This window comes from Stegostoma tigrinum, chromosome 22 (assembly GCF_030684315.1).
Source record: "Stegostoma tigrinum isolate sSteTig4 chromosome 22, sSteTig4.hap1, whole genome shotgun sequence".
In the NCBI taxonomy this organism is placed as follows: Eukaryota; Metazoa; Chordata; class Chondrichthyes; order Orectolobiformes; family Stegostomatidae; genus Stegostoma; species Stegostoma tigrinum.
Window position 1 is genome coordinate 9,701,300 of NC_081375.1, and position 22,466 is coordinate 9,723,765.

A 22,466-nucleotide genomic window follows, 5' to 3' on the forward strand; every position below is an offset into this window, starting at 1 on the left:
AGCACTCATGTTGTGTATGCGTAGGTGCAAGGCACAGTGAAAACACCAGCTGTACAAATAACTTTATTAATTATTCCATCACCAGGAAAAATACCCATTTGACCAAGAAATTAGTGACAAACAGAGGCCTGGTCGGGACAATGCTAATCTCCTGATTATATTGGTCAGCCAGGGCTTCCCAGATTGGCCCAGTTAACAATCCCAATCACTGACCTCGTGGTCAACGAAGTCAACATGGTTCCACTCACCACATTCCTTTCCCACTAAGTCAACCATGTTGGCTTGGTCGTTGGGTTGTAGTTTCTCCTGAGCCGTTTTCACCCCAAGTCCAGCTACTCTGATTCGGACTCTGGCCATGGGTGACATGGACTGGACAGCAGCCTGCCTCTGGTGTCCAGAGGATCTCAGGATATTTTGCTCCTCTTCATCTGGCGGTAACAGTATCGGGGCTGCATCCATCTCAGACTCTGAGGTTTGCTCAACACTAGACAGAGGGATAGAACCTACAGTTTCTGACAGGCCTCCTGGGTGTTCTGAGGGGCCAGTTTTGTTTTGCTCCTGCCCGGTTTGTGAGGTAGCAGCTTTCAGGTGATCCACACGTTTATTCAGGACTATATCACCTACCTAAACTTTCTAAGTGATGTGATCTGACCTTGCGTCAACCTTGCTTCGCATCCATACAGGGCCACTTCCACAGTTCTGGCACCAAACCTCATCCCCTGAATTAAATTCTCTCTCAGAGGCGGTATGTGGCCAGCTCTGGTGTTCCTGCTGCTGTTTCACCTCCTCCCACCCTACTCAGGTCTGGGAATATCAGATTTAACCTGGTGTGGAGTCTTCTCCCCAGCAACAACTCTGCCAGAGCTATCGCTGTTGTCATGTGTGGGGTGGTGGTACAATTGAACAGGAGCCGGGGCAGTTTAGTATCAATTGACATTGTAGGTTGCTTCCTTAAGCCTGCCTTCAACATTTGGACTGCTCTTTCCGCTAGACCATTGGACAATGGATGATATGGAACTGTCTTTATGTGCCCAATGTCATTTGACTTTAGGAAATATTCAAATTACCTGCTGATGAATGACATCCTATTGTCTGTGACCAATACTTCCCCAGCAGTCCATGTATTGTGAATGATGGTTGCAGCTTCTTAATCGCCATCCCTGAGTTTGTCGAACAAACTTTATGCACGTCCAACCACTCTGAAAAGGCATCCCAATGAACAGGAACAGTGAGCCCACGAAAGAGGTGGCATAGTCGACATGCAACTGAATCCAGGGCTTGCTTGGCCATTCCCATGAATGTGGGGGTGCTGCTGGTTGCAATTTTTGTCCTTGTTGGCACTCTGAGCACCAACGCAGCTATGTCATCATCCAGCCCTGGCCACCAGGCATAGCTTCTTGCTAGCATCATCTTGGAGACCCCTATATGGCCCTTACAGAGCTCAGCCAATATCTGGAGGCAACTTTTACTCGGGACAATCATGCACTTCCTATAGTAATCGGTCGTTCTCTATGACGATCTGGTCTTGCCAGTCCAGAAAGGTTTCAGTCCTGGTTGTGATGGTCCTTCTGTCGCCCCCATTACTAACAGCTTGTTAGTTTCGCTCGGGCAGGATCATGAGTCCAGAGTCAGGTATTGTCAGTGATGACTGGAAGGGTGTCCAGGAAGTTCAAAACCAAACCGGACTCTTCCAGGGGAGGCACCACTGGTGGCGTATCTGCCAATGGGAGGCAGTTCAAGGCATCTGCATTAGCCACTTGGCTTCCTGGATGATGTTCTAACTTGTACGTGTGAAGAATAAGGGCCCCAGTGCTGAATTCTACTGGAAGCTGTGTGCAATACCACCTTGTCTTCTGTCAGTAGCCCTAGCTGGGGTTTGTGATCTGTTACTATGACAAATTGCCATTCATAACAGTACTAGTAGAACTTCCTCACACGAAAGATGACCACCAAGTCTTCCTTCTCTATCTGTGCATTATTGCGTTCAGCATCAGCCAACGTATGGAAAGTAGACGTTATCAGGCAATCTTCTCTAAGGGGCCACTGTTAAGTCAACACCACCCTGATATTCTATGGGGAGGCATTGCATGTCAGCACTGCTCGCATTTTAGATGTTGATACTGCTGCTTGATTTCCCTAAAGGTCACGTAGCCAAGCAGTTGCCATTTCCAAGGCTACCCCTTTTTCAACCGCAGGTTAAAGGGTGCCAAGATGGAGGCCAGGGTTATGTATGAATTTTCCAAAATAGTTCACTAACCCAAGGAAAGACCAAAGGTCCCGTACAAACATGGCAACCAGGGTTCATTTGATCACACTCTTCAGCTGCTTCATTAATGACCTTCCCTCCATCATAAGGTCAGCAATGGGGATGTTGGCTGATGATTTCACAGTGTTCAGCATCATTCACCACTCCTCAAATACTGAAGCAGTCCATGTTCAAATGCAACAAAATCTGGATAATATCCAGGCTTAGGTTGACAAGTGGCAAGTGACGTTCACACCACACAAATGCCAGGCTGTGACCATCACCAATAAGAGACAATCTAACCACTACCCCTTGACATTCAATGGTGTTAGCCATCATTGAATCCCCAACTATCAACATCCTTGGGTGGGGGGGGGTATCATTGAGCAGAAACTTAACTGGACTCACCATGTAAACACAGAAGCTAGGAATCCCACGGCAACTAACTCACCTCCTGATTCCTCAAAGCCTATCCACTATATAGAAGGCACAAGTCAGGAGTGTGATGGAATACTCTCCATTTGCCTGGATGAGCGCAGCCCCAACACTCAAGAAGTTTGACATTTCCAGGACAAAGTAGCATCACATTCATAAATATTCACTCCCTGCAGCACTGAAGTGCAGTGGCAGCAGCGTGCACCATTTAGAAGGTGCAAAGCAGAAATTCACCAAGGCACCTTAAACAATACATTCCAAACCCACAACCTCTACAATCCTGAAGGAAAAGGGTGGCAGGTACATGGGATCATCTGCAAGTTCCTTTCCAAACCGGTGCCATTTTGAGTTGGAAATATAATCTGCGTTCTTTCTGTGTCGCTGGGTCAAACCTTGGAATTCTCTCCCTAATGGCATTGTGTAAATTTTAGCCTAGCTGGCAATGTCTACATCTCATGAACAAATTAAAGTAACCTTCTATGTGACAGCTTATGACATGATCTATAATTGTTGGTTAATGTGGACAGTTGATATTTGGTATGTTGTCAATGAAAACCTCTGTATAAATCCATATTGATACTTATTCCAAAGCTTTGGACCAACTGTAAGTGTATTGTATAATTCAGCTACGGGGCAATGCTTAGGTAAATTATCTGACTTAAATCACTTGATTAGGTGGCAACGTTTTAGAGGACAGGTAAAAGACAATTTTAATGACTTGAATAATTTATTTATGACAGTCACCTACATTTAAAAAACAACAAAATTGAAAACGTAGTATGACAGACCAACTGAACAGGTAACTGTATAATTAATTTCCAACCAAATGATTTCATGTTTTAACGTGAAATGCATGTCTCAGAAATTCACTCGGGCGCGTTTCTCAATTCAATCCATCCTCATGTCTGTCATAAAGCATCCTTTTCAGATTATTCCTCAGGCTTTATATCTAGTCCCTTCTTACTGAGGGCTCAGCCTTCAGTTATACTGGTTCCTACTGCCAGCACCATTGACCACTTTGCACAGTAGTCTTCAACTGCCACCTTTCAAATCACCAGTGGTCTCAGCTCAAAGAAACAGTCAATCACTACTGTTTGAGGCCACATGTGAGGAATCCAAAATAAGGACGCCTGGACTTTTAAACAGCATTTTATTCAATATATACCCTCATAGCCTATTTATCTAACCAAATGATTATTGCATAAATATTTTAAGCTGAGAATGTTGCAGCACATATGTTCTGATAATTGATACAGTTTTAAATTAATTCAGCATATAAAAGATAAAATTGTAGAAAGAGATAGAAGAATAAATCACATTTTTGATTACAAATCCATTTGATCTGTTCAGGTTTTAAAACAAACTTACTGGCAAAGGCACAGACATCACCATGTTTCCACCATAGACAGCAGGCACATATAGGATGCTAGTACCGGTATGAGGATCTATCCGTTGGACAGGGCTTGGAGATTTACCAAGGGAAGGATGAGGACCAAGAGGTGGAGTATATGCTCTGATGGGATTCCCAATTAATACTGTAGGATTGGGTTGAACTGAAAAACATTAAATTTGAATAAATTAATTCTAGATTATCAGCAAAACACAAAATCCATCCTAGTCTTGTTTTCCCAGCCTTCACATACTGTAATTGCCTACAATTGCCCTGCAGAAAGAGGGGTAAGTATTCACATGCTTTATAACGTTTCTATTTATTGCATTATCTGCATTCACAAAATATGGAAGGTGCACAGTATATCTGCCATGATGTCTGAAGCAGCAGGCTCGGTATACACAGGAGGTTAATATTAAAGTAGGGGTTTGTGTCACTCAACTCATCATGACCTGCAATAACTGACAGTACAACAGGAAACTTACATCAGTTTAAACAAACTGCCTGCACCTTTCTCTCCACTTTTTATTCATGGTTGTCAAGGTAAGTCCAACATCAGATAACATTTTACTCTCAGATTTAAAACTATTAATTTGTTGAAAGCAAACCAATCCTGTGGTTCTGAATACTACTAACGACACTCCAAAAAAGAAGTCAAGTTTGTTTCAGTTTTAAAATTCATCCAATGGACGTAGGCTCTGCTGGCTGGGCTAGCACGTATTGCCAATTTCTATTTGCCCTTGAGAAAATGGGAGTGAGCACTGCTTCTTGAACATCTGCAGTTCATTTGGTGGAGGCACGCTAACAATGCTGTCAGGGAAGAGTGTGTTCCAGAATTTTAAGCCAGCCACACTAGAATAGAAATATATATTTCTAAATTAGGATGGCATGTGATTTGGAAGAATCTTGTAGGTGCTGGTATTCCCATATGGCTACTCTCCTTGTTAATTTAGATGACAGAGGTTGTGGTTTGGTAAGTATTGTCTAGGAAGCCTTGGTGAACTTCTGCAGTGCATCTTGTAGATGGCACACACCACTGCTAATGCCCATTGGTGGTGAAGGGAGTAGATATATTTGTGAATGTGGTGCTAATCAAACAGGCTGATTTGTCCGAGATGGTGTCAAGCTTCTTAGTCACTGCACTCATCCAGGCAAGTGGGGCATATTCCTTCACACTCCTACCTTGTACCGTGTACACTGTGGGCAGAGTTTGGGGGAGTAATGAAAAGAGTTACTTGCTTTGGATTTGCTCTTGTAGCCACAGTATGTATATGATTGGTTCCGTTCAGTTTCTGGGGAATGGTAAGCATTCCCCCACCCCCAACTCCCAGATGTTGATAATGGGGGAAATTGGGAGTTATTAAATGTTACTTTTATAAAAAGACAATAACCATTTAAAGCTAACTTACCAAATCCATCTGTTGGAAAGTGGTCGCCCTGATTGTGGTGGTGGCCTTTATTCTACAAATAATATGACAAGGTCATAATCATTATTATGAGGTTGATAATAAAGTCCACTTTAGTGCCTGTTATAAATGGAGATTTTCATAAAACCATTTCACAGCAGTTCTGTCAGAAGATTTTGTCCCAAAAACTCAGGAATTTTCACTACCTTTCCTTGCTCTGTTGTGGATATTTGTATGACAGAGAATTAAGAACCACCTATTTAGAGAATCTGGATTAAATTCAGTCTCGCTATGTCACCACGCTGACTTCAGAAGCAAGGAAATTTTGCCAAGTATTTATTGACAACTATAAAATACATGAACCACTGCAAACATAAAATGTGAATACAATTTACTGCACTCTTTACAAATTAGGTATCCTTCACAACACAACTGTTGTGTACAAGTAGCAAGACAAAATTCTTTATTTCAAAACTTGATCAAAGTCTTCATTTCATTGGGGGAGTGTCTCCTTTCTTACCCAACATTCATATCTACTGATAATAAATTCCGATTTGACAATAAACTTATGGGAAGGCAGACATTTTCTTTTCTATGCCTACTTCAAAATTTGATTTCGGTGATCTGATGAAACAACACAATATTGAAATGCATTGGATATTAACATAAGTAATCCAACTTTGGAATGCAAGACAAATCCACACCACCATTAGAAGATCCATTTCTTTCCAAATGTTGATTCCAGTTTTTCAGAAATTCACACATTTGTCTCTCAAATCAAAAGGTTCCTGTAGTTGCAGTTTTGCAACCTTTAGGAAGAAAGCAAAATTAGTGTTTTGATCTTTCAAATAACAAGTATAGTCTGAACTCTAGTTAAATTAAGAAGCAAAATGCACTTATTTATGACATGTCCTTGAACATGTTCCATTGCACTTCATTGGCAAATCATATTTAATCTTCAGGTTCCAAAAAGCTGTTTGGATGATGTAAAGAAACGTGGCCATTAGAAGCACTTTTTGTACTGATAAAACCACCTTTAATTGGCACTAGAATGAAAGCCAATTATTGTGGATGTTTAAATTGGAAATAAAATTAAAACTGCTAGAAATACCCAGGTAGCAGCATCTGTAGAAAGAGAAAATGGCAGTTAACACACAAGGCCAATGACCTTTGCCACATCTGCTGTATGCCTGCTTAAAGTAATGTTAACAAATTAAACATTTTCCTCATGTCATAACCTCAATACACCTCAACAAAGCACTTTGGGAATGTTGCAAGTTTGGAAATGTGGATTGCTCAGCTGGAGTAGGTCTGGTTGCTAAACGGGGATGCCATACTACAACTTTTCTAAGGCTGCAGAGATAAATGAATTCCATAATGACATTTTTGCACTTTATCGTTAAAGCTAATGGATTACATAGGAAACAGCACTGGATCCCAGACTGTACCGATATCACAACTCAACAGGCTGCAAATTATATTCCAGGAGACAAACAGCAATGCTGGCCAATACCACAGGTCAAGGGTATATTGACTGCTGACTGGCTAGGGTGTTGCTCTTTTTTTTAAAAAAGAAGCTTGTTTTGGGAGTTAATCTTCCAATGAGCAAGATTGATGGAACTGACTGAATGGCCTCCATGTGTGTTGAAACTACGCTATGATCTATTGTACGTAATCTCAGTTATAAATGATTAATTCAGTCACATCATTGCAAAATATCTTAAATCACAAATCCAGAGTAAACAATTGTCACTGCAATGCTAAATATTATCTCTAATTCAGATCAGCTCATAGTCATGCCTTTTGATTCATTATCAATGTAAGCATTACTACCCAGTAAAGAACTGCGAACTGAACTTAGCTTTCATTTATGAACTAGAATTTATCATATATGGGTGAAATAATATTTCTGAAAATGTAGCATCTGTACAAAAGAATGAGAGAAGAAACCCATAACTTTATTGTGCTCTAGTATTTTAGTAGGTGTCAACTTTAATTTAAAACCTAACATTAAGAAGCAAGTTTATGCTAAATGCATCTCATGGGATTGTAAATGCTGTCGGAAATTTAGAATTATCAAAGAATGAGGGGTATTAGGAGAAATTCTTTTATACAGAGACTGTAGGAACATGCAACACATTGCCAAAGGAGTGATTAAAGTGGAGGCCATTGCATCTTTGAAAAGGAAATAGTATAAATATTTGATACAGAAGTTGACAGAATGAAGAGCAGAGTGTGGACCACTGGGATCAATTTTCGACTTCAATAGCTATGAACAGGCACATATTGCCAAATCTGCCTTTCTGCTCTGCAAACAGTTTTTAACTTAAAGCCACAAAGTAGGTCAAGGTGGCTGGATCTATATAGGGGTGCTCTGTAAATCATAGGCAATGCAAAAATGCCTTCTATTTAAGACAAAATGCAAGTCTATGATAACTCCTCTTGTACATCTCTAATGTTCAGTATTGAAGAAATTTAAGTCTATTTTTAAAACAACCTTTCTAGCCAGCAATAGAATCTACTCTAAGATATAAAGTGAGCAAACTGCATTAGACAGGGATCGAAGGTTATGACAGAATTGTCTTCGGTCAACGAAAGCACGCTTGCAGTCGTAGAGCTACCATATATGTGTGTGGCAAATAAAAGGAGACCTTCTTCAGGATGAATGTCAAAGATTTCATGGTAATATAAGAGGAGGAGATAGTTATTTCTTCCCAGCATTCCCAGCCAATATTTATGGCTCAAGCAACATCAATAAAAGGTTGCTTGGTCATTTATACCACTGCTGCTTTTGGAAGCTTACTGTATACATGTTGACTGCACAGTTCCTACATTTACAGCATTGATTACACTTCACGTACTTCACTGGCTGTGAAGCACTTTAGAATGTTTTGGGGTGGTGAAGACATTATATTAGGCAATTTATTATTTTAACTGGTTCGAGTAGGATAAGTTCTATAACATAAATTAAACTTGGTAATGCTGAAAAGTTAATACTTATCAAGTCATTATTCATGACAGATGTCTGAGAAATCCATGCAGTTAAAATAAACAAACAAACATTCTTAGGATCATTAACTAAGATTTTACTAACTATTCATGGTTTCCATCGAATGCAGAAATCGATCGTGTAAATTAAACTTCTCTCACTTTATAGCCTTCCAGAGGAGACAAATGAGATCCTTTGGCCTTACGCTTTTATTCCAAGGGCAAAATATTTAAGAACAAAATTCGAAATCTGTCTCAACCAATTTCAATCACAATAACATATTAACAGGGTCAAATTGGGATAAACGAAGAGGGCATCTCAACTGTGTTTAATTGTAGAAAAATAAATAGGTTTTGACATTTTAAAAAGGCTAAATGTTTAGTACAAACAGAAGTAATTGTATTTTGAAAAGCTTCCAATTAATGACCTAATGTCCCACGTATCATAAAGCAGAGAACAACAAATATTGTAGCCTGTAGAACATGCCTTCATTTTAAAAGCTGGTGTCTACACTTATCTGCCAGAATTTATTTGTGCAGATTATTTCTAGTATCGGAGTCAGCTGGTCAAGAAGGCCAATGCTCAGAGTTTGAGATCCTAACCTAAGTTAATACTGGTGATGGTATTAATGAACTTGCTGAACTCGGGTGAGATTCTGTATGTCTATTCAGGAGGTGATCCCAGTGTTAGAATGCATCTCCTCTAATTTGTGCCATGAGAAACAGCTCTGTCGTCATCCATATTGTTGTTTGTGGGATGTTGCCACAAATACTGTAACGACCATTGCACTTTAACTCAATATGCATGCTTATGCATAAAATGATCCTACAGGGTGGAAGCAACATGAGCTTCCTCTTCTCCAAAGCAAACTAAAACCCCTTCCCCACCCCCAATCACACTGGATGAGAGAATGGAGGGACAGGACCAAAGAACTCATGGCTGCTCTCAGATCTCAAAAGACCAAACGTATCCACATAGCTGTCCACTACTTTCACAACTCCCTCTCCCACACTCTGACCACAACTTCCCACCATCTTAGATCCACTCAAAGTCTGCGCTGTTATCACTTCTAAATTGCTTATCCATCATGTTTTTATAATCATACATACAGAACTGATCCCTATTATGGACAACTAACTACATCCTCCTCCTCAGCATCTTAATCCACATCAGATAATAAATTAGCCTTTCTGGTCCTTGTAGTGGCTCACATTGTTGACAGTTCCCTTTCCTCTAGTTCCAGTGCTAAATATTCAAAACTATTCATCAATAATTCATACTCAAAAATCTGCCCTTACATCTTTTGTACTGTATGCCAACAAATCATTTACTTTCCTTTGCTGTTTGAAGTCTTGAACTGTCATTCCACTCATTGCTTCACTCATTTCTCAATTTCCACTCATTTCACAGTACCTCAGCCAACTCTAGCACAACTTAAACCGATCCCTTCAAACATAACAATGGTGTCTTATTTCTTCTCATCCTCCTTCAACTCGCTGAAGTATCTGAGGCACATGACCATGCCAAATACTTTGAGCTCTCATCCTTTGTTCACCTCTACAGACTGCATTTGCACATGCATTTAAAGCCAGCAAGACTTCATCTGTGACTTTTCCTTCCACTCAAACTATAACCTACAACTATGGCTGCTCTCTCAGAAACCAGAGGGTCACCATGCCTCAGATGAGGGGGAATGTAGAGAAGGAGAGTCCCTCATGGTAACTTCAGCCAGCGTGGGAACTGAACCCATGTTGCTGACATCACTCTGAATTGCAAACTGGCTGAGAAGGCAACTGAGCTAACTAATCCCCATAACACACCAAGGCACATTAAGAATCCATTCTCAGAATCTCTTCTTCCTTATCTATTTCCTAAGTCTTGGCAACAGTATGATCAGGTAAGGGATGAGCTGAAAGTCTTCACCTACTGTCAGATAAGTGGGACTCTTGTGATGCAGTTCTAGCACCCCTATTTCTGGTCCAGGAGTCCTGGGTTCAAGATCCACCTGCTTCAGAGGTGTGTCATAACATCTCTGAACATGCTGATTAGAAAAATACCTAGAAACACCTTAGGATATATCTTGTTGGTGCTTTAATCCAAAGTTTCAGTTCCAACCATTGAAATTAAACATCTGAATGAAAATAGGGTATTTAACGAATACTTTGTAATGGTGTTCACAGGTGAGAGGGTTGATGTAGATAAAGAAATCAGGAAGGAGAATTGTGATTGCTTGAAGAAATTAGCACAGGCAGAGAGGAAGTGGAGTGGTAAACTTCTAAGGCCAGATGAAATATATGCCAGGTTGTTAAGTGACGCAAGGGAGGAAATAGCAAGGGCTCTGACAACAGTTCTGAATTCCTGTCTGGCCAGAGGAGAGGAGCCAGCCAACGTAGTACCATTATTCAAGACAGGGGCAAGGGTTAAACCAGCAAACTACAGTCCAGTCAGTCTAACCTCAGTGGTGTGGAAGCTATCTGAAACAATTCTGAAGAATAGAATTGATCTGCACTGGAAAGGCGGGCATTAATCAAGAACAGTCAGTTTGGTTTTGTTAAGGGGACTTCATTCTGATCAGCTTGATTGTACTTTTCAAAGACATGACCGGGTATGTCGATGAGGGCAAGGCATTCAATGCAGTCAACTGGGACTTCTGCAAACCTTTTGCTAAGGTGCTTTGTGGGAGATCAACAGCAAAGGCAAGTGCCCATAGAATCCAAGGAAATTTAGTTAATTGTTTCAGAAATTAGGTGAGGGGCAGAAAGCAGAGGATGATGGCCGAGGGTTGCTTTTGTGACTGGAAGCCTGTGTCCAATGAGGTTCTGCAGGGATCATTATTAGGGCCCTCGCTGTTTGTTGTATATATTAAGGATTTAGGCTTGAATGTAGGTGGGTTGATTAGTAAGTTCATGATAACACAAAAATAAGAAAAGTGGATAAACAGTGAAGAAGACAGTCTAAGATTACAGGAGGATATAGTTGGGCTGGTCAGTTCAGCTGATCAGTGGCAATCCACATAGTGAGAGGTGGCATACATGGGCAAGACAAAGAAAGGAAGGGAACACATGATGAAAAGTAGGATCCTGGGAAGCACTAAGCATCAGGAGGACCTTGGTATGCATGTACTCCAGTCCCTTAAGGTTCTGGCACAGGTAGGTAAAGTGGTCAAGAAGGGATATAGAATACTTGCCTTTATTAGCCGAGGCAGAGAATTTATGAACAGGGAGATTATGCTGAAACTGTTTAAAAGGTTAGTTAGGCCACAGATAGAGTATTGTGTGCAGTGCACATTAAAGCAGAAATGTGATTGCCCTGCAGAGAGTGCAAAAGAAATTTACCAGGATGTTGCCTGGCCTGGAGAGTTATATTTATGAAGAGACTAGATAGCCTGGGGTTGTTTTCCTTGGAGCAGAGGAAACGAGGGGCTGTGGCAGGGAAGTGATTGAAGTGTATAAAATTATGAATGGCATAAACAGAATAGATGGGAAGAATCTTTTCCCCTTGGTGGAGGGATCAATGACCCGGGGGCTTGGATTTATGTTAAGGGACAGGAGGTTAGAGGGATGAAAGGAAAACATTTTTCACTCAAAGGGTGGTGGGAATTTAGAACTCATTGCAAGGGAGGCAGAGGTAGAAACTCTCATGATATTTTAGTAGTATTAAAGTGCATGTGTAATGCAAAGGAATACAAGACTATAGGCTTAGTGCTGGGAAATGGAATTAGAAGGTTAGGCGAATGGATTTGACTGACACAGACTTGATGGACCGAAGGGCCTCTTCCCTGTAGACTTTTATGACTACCTTGATAAAGTTAAATATGTAATCAATACAATATATCTGAAAGCTGTGTACTGGGAAGACAAAAGCCCTTGCTTTTGGCACTTGCCACTAACGCAGAAATTTCAGAAAACTAAACACAAACATCATACTTAATTTGATTATTCCAACATCTTCCACACTGCTTTTCAACTTTCATATTACATAAACTCTTAAGTTGTCCAGAAGACATCAATCCCCAATTTTGCTGAGTTTCCCAAATAGTCAATGCATCCAACTTAAAACCTTTATACTCATCTTCATATTGGTTCAGAGGCTTGCATCTCCCCACCACTACAGACCAACCAATTCTATATTTGTCGCTGTCCATCTGAGCAGACTGAAGGGGCATAAGGGTCAATGATTTCATTCAGAGGGAGATTCCTGTGAAAATGCAGCAAACTTGCACTGAAATATCAGCTTACCTTATGTGCTCAAGTTCTGAGCAGCCTTTAACTCAAGACCTTTTGGAAACACTGATTTGGGATTTGGGGCTCGACTCTTGATACCAGGGAAATAGGAAGGACTTTTTAAAAAGACATCTCAAAGGTCAGTAAGGCATTATAAAAACATAAGCACATTTATTCTGTGTTGACCACGGTTTTAATCAAAATTTGTTGAGTTGATGAGAGAAGGTGCATTGACATGCTGTCATGGAAGAGCTCAGCTACTCAATACAGCAATAGTTATTAGCAATGGGGAGGTCACTAACGCAGATTTTGCAGTAGAAATGATAGCAAAACTATCAGTAAGAGCAGTCATCGACAGCAGCTTTAGAATTCACACACGCGCAATCTCAACGACGAAATCCTAAAGTTGTTGTCAGTGATTTTACACTTCCCTGTCAGGTACACTGTTGACTTTCCGCAGTCTTCAATCTTTGAACTAATGAAAATATTACGTTTATGTTATTAGCCTTGCCTACAACCTTTGAAAATGTGACCAGTTTTTTAATGAAGTGAAACTAGATTTTTTACAAATTCCTAATTGTTAGTAAATTAGCATGTTTTCTGTAAAATTTTAAATTAGGAATAATTAGTGTACTTTACTTTTCGATTTGCTGTCTGCAAGGATACTTCAAAGTGATTTGCTGCTTGTCCTATTTGATGCATTGTTTGTTGCCCGAAGTCGGAGAATCTTTTGACTTGGCATCAGATTTAAATTGACATCAGGGAAAGGGGAAATCCATGGCACAGGTATCACTAATTTTTTGTGGGCACTTTAGGGGTCAGCAGGGGACCTTGTTGCTGCACTGGGCCTTGCAAAATCCATATCACAGTGTTTCACGCTGGTTTCAAAAAACAATGGGTGTCAAATGGGTAAGTATGTGCTGAGAATTACCTCGGGCTACATGCATGCTGAATACAGCAATGCAGGAAGAAGGAACAAGAGAACGTATGACACAAGTTTAGCATCAACGAAGTGTGACAGACTGGCAGACTGACGTAGTGACAGCAACAAAGTGGAGCAGTAGGTACTGCAATTAATTTTATCCCAAGAGTTGATCATGAATGTTGTTTGGGTTGTTCCACAACGTTCCATCGACAAGAATTTACAAACTATTATTTGTCTGGCTACGCACTAGGCCTTGGAAAAGCAATAGAGATACAAACATCCTTCGTCATAAGCAAAATGAAGTCTGCTTTGCAAGCAATGACAGACAGAAAAGATGAAGTTGCTATGGAGAAGCTATCACAGAGTACATCACCTATTGAAATAACTGAGATGGAAATAAAGTAATACCTGCTAGTTGCAATGTATTATGATATAGCACATCTGGCTTTACTGATTTTGGAAAAAAAGAACCTCTTTCAGTTAGTGAAGGTTCTCGTCAGACAACAAAAGACCAACCTTAAATCTGAAGTAATTGTAGCATCAGTGGGCAAAATAAAATATAGCACCTCTGTCACAACTGAAATCCTTTCTTTTCATCCTAAAACCATTAGGGTTTGCTGAGAAAAAGGACCATACTAAAGTGACTCAATGATTATTTCATTTGAATCAACAAACAAAGCTCTGTACAGAAGTGACACAAGGCATGACAGTGTATTCTTCAACATATCAAAAGCAAGTTCTGTTCTGAAAACCTTCATTTCTCTCCTGGACTTAGCTATGTGTTATGCTGTTTGAGTGCCCAGTGACCATCTGACTCAGGGCCAAGTTGGATAACATTTCATCTTTGCAGATGAATATCAGCTAAAGACCAGTGTGACAGAACCATTTACATGTTAATGTAAATGGTTATCTAGTGTACAGCAACTGAAATAGGAGCACAACTGTTTGTATTTGTAAAGGTTTTAAATGTAGGCTGTTGAAAGTTAAGGGTCATGTCAGTGCCATTATCTGGATAGAAGGCTTCAGTCAACTTTATTCTCTCAGCTACAAATTTGTCCTTAATGTCCCAAAATGTCCTTACGTGCACTGAAGAAATTTTTAAAAATTCAGTTCATGTTCTTGGAACTCCACAATCACTCAAAGGAAAAAAAACAGCACTGATATCTGAAACAAACCACTAATTTAGTGAGTACAAACTCTCTAATATACAAAATGACAACATATTTATTATTTTAAAACATCATGTTTCATTAAGCTGCATATGGTGCAACTCAATGTAGAAGACAACATAGATAAAATTACTATTTTTGAGCTCTTAAAAGACACATCAGTTCAATTACCGCAGTGTGAGAATCACTCTATTCATTTGATCTCTTCCTTCTTGAAGTCAGATTAATAATAGGTTTAATGCAAGTCTAAAAGAAGAGGTCTTTCCATCAGAACCTGTCATGCCAGTTTCCATTCTTCAAAGCAGAATCAATTCCAGAGGATGATAACACTGGTAACAAAAAAAAACTGTAAAATCATTCTCTTGCATCATAAGATCCAAACCCTAAGGCAAATATCTAATAGATGTCTTTGAAAAAGCACACTAGTGCAACAAAGGCTTGTGGGTGCTCAATGTGAAATAAAATTGATAAGTAATCTTAAACTCAGATTTCTGAATGAAATTCAGCCATTTTTTTTATTTTCAAAGTGCTGAAGACTACAAACTCATATTTTGCAGTGAAGATCCAAGAAATTGAAATGTACTTGTCACCATCCCTCATGTATCTCCATTACTGCCAAAATTCCTAATCTTGTTTGCATCAGCTCCTGGCTCAAATTCTCAATGTTCTCCTTGCTGTTGCCTAAAGCTTCATTCTATGCAAACTGCAGTTCAGACAGAATCCTCTTGTCCACTTTCTGCTTCTGGGCTTCAAGTCCCATTCACCAAACAAATTGGCTTTTGCTGGCCTCCACTGGCTTCCCATCCGAATCCTTTCCTTGGATGTTTTTGTTTTGGAGTCCAGCATGGAGGAGTGCGGGCCCTTACTTACTTTTGGGGGCGAGTACTGGACTCTGGAATCAGCAGTTGCTGCATCAGCATAGATAACATCAGTGAGGTTGGCCAGTGGTGAAAGACGTGCCTGAGAATCAGTGACTTCTTTGTTGTTTGGGTCTAGTGGTGGCAGAAGTGCCTCATAGCAACATTGACGAGGTGGGACATGGTGAGATATGCAACTCCAACTTTGGTAGATCTGGCGCAGGCAACAGCAAGGCAGTGGCAGAGGTGAATTGGCCCAATGGTAAAAGATGGCATCTGAGGATCGGCAACTTCGACATTAGTTTGGTGTGGCATAGACAGGCACGAAGCAGTGGTGGCTGTGAGCCAGCTCAGAATTCAAATGTTGATGGGCTTGTCTTTAAGCTAGATCTTTCCATTTCTCTTATTTTTAAAACCATCAAAATGGCACAATTATCACAACACCGAAAGAAAATTTTGTCTGTACGTTTTATTGTATTTCACACTATAAAATACACGACAATAAAAATCATTTATTCAGTCATCCCACATGCCCTTCACATTCACCTCAGCGAATAACGTTTAAGAGAAGAATGTGGCCTCCTGATCTGCCAAATTTCTATTCCTGGATTTGACCTCCCTCTTCCACTCTGGATTTTATAACTTGCATTGTACATTTCAATCAATATTTTGTTTTCGCAACTTTGACCTATTGCGTCTTTATTTTACTGCATTAAATCAATCTCCATTTTCAAACACCCCTCAATGTTAGGTCATGGTCTTGGTCACCTTCTCTAATCGTCTCTAATTCCAACTCTTTCGTGAAACATTTCGATTATGCAGGAATGGTTATTGCTAGCGTGTCCTCATTGTGCTTTAAAGCTTAAAAAAAGCTGTTAACTTCTTAAATGGATAAGAAAAAGAAATAGACAAAATAGTATTATTTATTCTGTTTGTTGAATGAATAAAAACTCTTTATTAAGATTACTGAAAGCAACAAGTGTAACAGACGAGATACATCTTAAGGAAAACTCACTGCACTCAAACACGGACATCAAAGTTTACATTATAAAAAGATAGAATATTTGGTTCTAATATTTAGAGAGTATTAGAATCCATAGCTTAGGTTTTAAAATTATTGTTCTTTCTAGATGGCCATCAACTTCAACAACCATCATTTGATATCTGGCATGAATGATCTACAAACCTATCAATTAAAGGAATGATATTTTTCAGCTCATGATCGTTGAATTTGCTCTAAGTGACTGAATGCACTGTATTTTAGTACAAACTCTCAGGAAAGAAAAAAGGACAATCATGCTTCACTTCAGTATGTGCTGAATTAATTGATCTCAGCAAAGACATCGCCTGCATACAATTGGCTCAGCCCAGTCTCTAGGGCTGGGGTATTGTGTTTTGTTGGGTAATTGCTCAGTCACCAATCTGACTCAGCTCTGTTGTAAGCTCCATCTGTTACATAAAACCTCAGTATTAAACCAGACCATTGTTACGTTTGGTCCGTGTTTTTTTATATAATCCACATGAGATTCACTAACCCACTAACCTAACGTTCCTAGCCCCTCACGTACTTAGGTTCTCATTGATCTTATTCCCTTCGGCTAGTCCCTGCGGTAGCAAGTATCACAATCTCACAACTCACAAGGTAAAGAAATTGCGTCTGAAGTTGTTACTGGATTTATTAGTGACTGTCTTACATTTATGGATCTAATAAAGGAATAAAACATTTTCTGATAGAATCATAAATTGGACAAGTGACTCGCAGGTGCTTAATGACCATTGGATGAGTCACCATTTAGGGCAGAAAAAGGACGAAAGTCAGGAAAAGATAAATTTCAAAATGCTGGAAGCAAAGCTCTGCAAAGCAGTGTACAGAATAACGATTAGGAAGAAAAGTCGGTCACAGAGGCTAATTGGCCACACAATTCAAATCTTAACTCCTGTGGTCACTAAACCACATCAAAAACCGGAAGGAGCAACATTGAAGTGACGTGGTGTAGCAAGCAAATAAGGAGGTGATGTTCACTGCTCAAAGAATTTGGTTAGATGAATGTAGAGAGCATAGGGAATGGATGAAAAGTTACAAAGACCCAAGGAAAATATTCAGATAACTGAACTGATGTTTTAAAATAACTGTTGATTCTAAAATGAACTTTTAAAAGGTCCAAGGGATATTGTTAACAAAGTTGAGGGTAAACCACTATTTACATATAGTTCAACCAATGAAACAACTGTGCAAATCTCCAGGCTTAAGAAATTAAAAATAGGACAAAGCAGTGAAGAAAGGAAGTACAAATTTACCAAGCAATCTCAGAATTTAATAAAACTCTGAAGGGATAGTTTCAACAGCCCTTCTTTGGATTTTTATAACAGCTCCTGCGTACATGCTATCAGCTGAATGAACTGATGTTAACCTTTGAATGTGAGCAGATTAAAAGCCTTATATTACAATAAGAAAACAAATAAATAATATCAAAAGATTTCCTGTTATGTAGTGCCTTTCATTAACTGAGAATGTCTCAATGTTCATTATGAGCAGTGGAGTAGATGTGAAATGTAGTTACTGCTGTAATGCACAGAAACAAAAATATTCGGCCCTGTATAATCTGTTGGAGTAAGCAACCTATCAATGCATTAATAAAGAAACCCAAGAGATTTTTATCTTTAATTTTACCTGAAATTTAGTTAATTGAACTGAAACTTTCTTTCATTCAATCGGGAAATGTGGATTTCATTGGCTAGGCCAGAATTTATTGCCCTAAGTACCAAGATGGCAGTTATGAGTCAACCACATTGCAGTGGTTCTGCAGTCACATGTTGGCCAGATCAGGTAAAGATGACAGCTTCTTTTCCACTAATGAGCTAGAAGGATTTTTCTGGCAATCGACAATGGTTTCATGGTCTTCATTACAGAGATTAGGGAGGCGATGGCCAAGTGGTATTATTGCTGGGCTGTTAATCCAGAGACTCAGATAATATTTTGGGGATCCAGGTTCAAATCCCACCACAGCAAATGGTGAAATTTGAATTCAATAAATATCTGGAATTTAGAATCTAATGACGACCATGAATTCACTGTTGGAAAAACCCATCTGGTTCACTCATGCCCTTTAGGAAAGGAAACAGTCATCCTTAGCTGGGCTGGCCTACATGTGACTCCAGACCCACAGCAATGTGGCTGACTCCGGCAATGCAATAAATGCTGCCGAGCCAGTGACACCCTTCCGTGAATAAATAAAGATAAAAATAAAATTAACTGCATCAATCCAGAAAATGTGTGACTGTAGTCAAATGCCTGAGAGAACAAAGCCAGTATTTAATGAATTAAATGCTTATATTGCGGAATTTACAATGGATCAGAGAGCCATTAGTTTAAGGTTTTTCAGTAGATTTGTTTAGTTCAGTTTCAATGCAAGAACGGAAGGTTCAAGGTCTCAGTTGAGAAGACAGAATGGTTTTCTGGAGCAAGAGAACCACATTTTCAGTTTCGGGAAACCAATCACGCTTAGTTTGTACAGCTTCTAAGCCAGGACAGCTTGGACAGAAAATGTTATTAGAAATGAAAAGCTTACGCTGTCAGAATTGTTGAAGGTTCACGGCAGCAGACTCAAAGAACTCGCAGAATTATGCCCACAGTCCAAGGAAATTTAGCCCTTTTATTGATAAGTTGTGTTAATGACTATCAGTTAATCCATTTCGAACCAAGTTGCCTTAAAGAAGATTACCCTCATTCCTGTTGAATTGGCTATTACGTGATAGTTGAGTTTACATGGCCTCCACTTTCTTCCACCTCTAGGAAAATGCCTCATTTCCTTTCAAAGCCTCCATTTGGAGGGTTGGGATAGGAAAATTAAGCTCAATTGCTAAACTGCATGTGTGGACAGAAACTGTATTCTGTCAGATTTTGACATGACACACCAATTTATGTCACTAGGAATTCAAATACACCTACAAATACCAGAGGCAACAAGTTAAACTGACATTTAAATAAAATGTGAACTTTCAGCTCAAACTCAAAAGCCAAGAAGAAACATTTTCAAAATCACTGTACCTTAGGTGGGGATGGCTGCTGTTGCTGTTTGTTAGGATTTGCTGGCTGCTGAAGTCGGAGAGCTCTCGGGATGAATTCTGGAGCCAGAGGATTAAGGACATACGTCTTCTTCAACTCAAGTGCCTCCAGCTGTGCCTTGATTTGCTCAAATGTGATGCCATGGAGACTGTTGTTCTCATGACAGATATCAATGAAGCTTTCCCAGAATTTCCTAGGAGACAAAGCAAGGGGGAGATTAAGATGAGGTTTGGGCTCAATATGCAACATCTCAGAGTATAAAGAAATGAATTTTTAAACCAGGTAAAGAAAGTAAAATTCATACAGGCACACAGACAAGTAGTCATTGATAGAACAGCGCAGGTATAAAATGTATAGATACTTCAAATTTCGTAAAATATAGAAATCACAGGCAGTGTTATTTAACAGCTGGAAAGGAGGCAAAATACACATCATGGATACATATCACAATACACATTCTGAAATACAGAAATAAAGAATGGAATGAAGTTTGCTAATACAAAGGCAAACCTCTATACTATAGCAGCTACATTTTCAGTATTCAATATTATCACACAAAATACAGTGTTCAAATGCTGTCCTGTATTTGTTGAAAGTTATGTCAATTCTACTAAAAAAAACTGAGTTTGAGTTGCAGAAGATGATGTGTGATAGATCTATTAATAAATAAAACTTGGGAGATTTCATAACTATTGATTTTAAGCATTTGTACCAGTGAAAGAATTTGTATGAGGGCAAGGTAATCATGTGTAAATTGTTTTATAACAAGCATTGGATTAACATTATTAATAATTGGAACATATTGTTGCTCTATCAGTAACATGGCAAACATCTGAGCCTCCAAGTTGACCTGTATCAAATTCCCAATCTCAGCCACCATGTGGCAACTGGAAGAGTTACAGAAAACAAAACAAGTTGCTCTGGAACATCTAAGACAATTTTGCGGGAATAATGCTGAAAGGTTAAAAACAGATTATCTGTCTGACTGCAAATAGTTTATGGAGCGCGAGCAAATCAATGTAGATAACAAAAAGAAGAGGAAAAGAATCATCAAGCTTAAACTAAAGAATTGCAATAGACCTCGAATTGCAGAATAATTGCACAATTATTTTTACATAACACCTTCAAGATAAAAATCACTGCAAAAATATTATTTCCAAAGAAAATATAAACTGCTGTTGAAAAGCAGTGTTGTGGCCTACTTGACTAGTTTTATTTTAAGATTTTCTAATTTCTGTACGTATTGTTGGCAGTAACTCAAACCCTGAAATGATACAGATTGATGGGAAGTGGTTTGTCAGCATTCAAATTTGTTTGGTGCTTATGAACCATTGTCAATTAATGCAATGTACATTTTAAGGTGGCCTCCAGTAAAGCGAAACCACATAAAATTCTTAAAGTCAACAGATCTAAGATTATTTGCAAAAAAAAAAATCAGAAGGGGAATGAGAAAACTTGGACAACGAAGTGTGGAGCTGGATGAACACAGCAGACCAAGCAGCATCTCAGCAGCACAAAAGCTGACGTTTCGGGCCTAGACCCTTCATCAGAGCCAACCAGAGCCTGTCTTTGATAAAGGGTCTAGGCCTGAAACATCAGCTTTTGTGCTCCTGAGATGCTGCTTGGCCTGCTGTGTTCATCCAGCTCCACACTTCGTTGTCTTGGATTCTCCAACATCTGCTGTTCCCATTATCTATGAGAAAACTTGGTTTCTTTTATAGTGGTTACCTAAGTGCATTGCCTGAAAAGGCTTGTTGTAACAGATTTAATAGTGGCTTTCAAAAGGAAATTAGATATACATTTTAAAACAACCAATTTGAAGTGTCTGGCGGAAGGAAGAGGAGAATGAGATTAACTGGATAACAGGGGAAATAGTATAATTGGATAGCTCTTCACTGAGCTGGTACAGGCATGACAGAGTAAGTGCCAGTGAGTTTTGAGAAGATTTGTAGCTCAGGTTGAGGTTCTGGATGTGAGTTTGCTCGCTGAGCTGTAGGGTTAGTTTTCAGACGTTTCATCATCATTCTAGGTAACATCATCAGTGAGCCTCTGACGAAGCACTGGTGTTAGTAAGAGGTAGAGTAAGCGCCCTCCTCTTAGTTCTATGATGTCAATGATAGAAACAAATGAATATGAATGTGTGGACATCAAATAACTAGACCTAGGGGTCTCCAGAGTTAGTTGCCTACATGTATATACTGGATAGACTTAAAAAAACTACTGAAAGGCTTTTAAGAGTTCAATTCAAGATAAGTCAGGTAGTGAAAGGTAGAACGGAAGTCAAATTGTTCAATACTTGCTGGCTTTTTATTTAAAAACATCAGAACTTCAGAAATAGGAGCAAGAGTATGCCATCTGGCCCCTCAAGCGTGCATTGCCATTCAGTAAGATCCTGGCTGATCTTTTTCATGGACTTAGCTCCATTTACCTGCCTGCTCACCATAAACCTTAATTCCTTTACGGTTCAGAAATCTATCTTTGCCTTAAAAACATTCAACAATGCCGCCTCAACTGCTTCGCTGGGCACAGAATTCCACAGATTCACAACCTTTGGGAGAAGCTCCTCCTCAACTCAGTCCTAAATCTGCTCCCACTTATATTGAGTCTATGACCCCTAGGTCTAGTTACCGGCTAGTGAAAGCAACCTTCCTGCTTCTATCTTAACTATTCCCTTTATAATTTTGTGTTTTTATTCGTCAGCCCTCATGCTTCTAAATTCCAATGAGTATAGTCCCAGCCTACTTAATCTCTTGTCATAAAC

At 39.4% G+C, this 22,466-nt stretch overlaps 1 protein-coding gene across 7 annotated transcripts in view; it reads right to left on the reverse strand.

Annotated features, from left to right (window-relative positions):
* Positions 1-22,466, reverse strand: part of helz (helicase with zinc finger) — a 279,455-nt gene that overhangs the window by 71,354 nt on the left and 185,635 nt on the right. For 6 of the 7 annotated variants that reach the window (XM_048554824.1, XM_048554822.1, XM_048554823.1 and 3 more), the window contains 3 exons: positions 19,688-19,898; positions 5,480-5,531; positions 4,049-4,233 (listed from right to left, as the gene is read on the reverse strand). In XM_048554824.1, coding sequence (XP_048410781.1) covers positions 4,049-4,233; positions 5,480-5,531; positions 19,688-19,898 — 448 coding nt within the window. The remainder of the gene's footprint in view (positions 1-4,048; positions 4,234-5,479; positions 5,532-19,687; positions 19,899-22,466) is intronic. The other variant, XM_048554826.1, reaches the window with a different exon arrangement.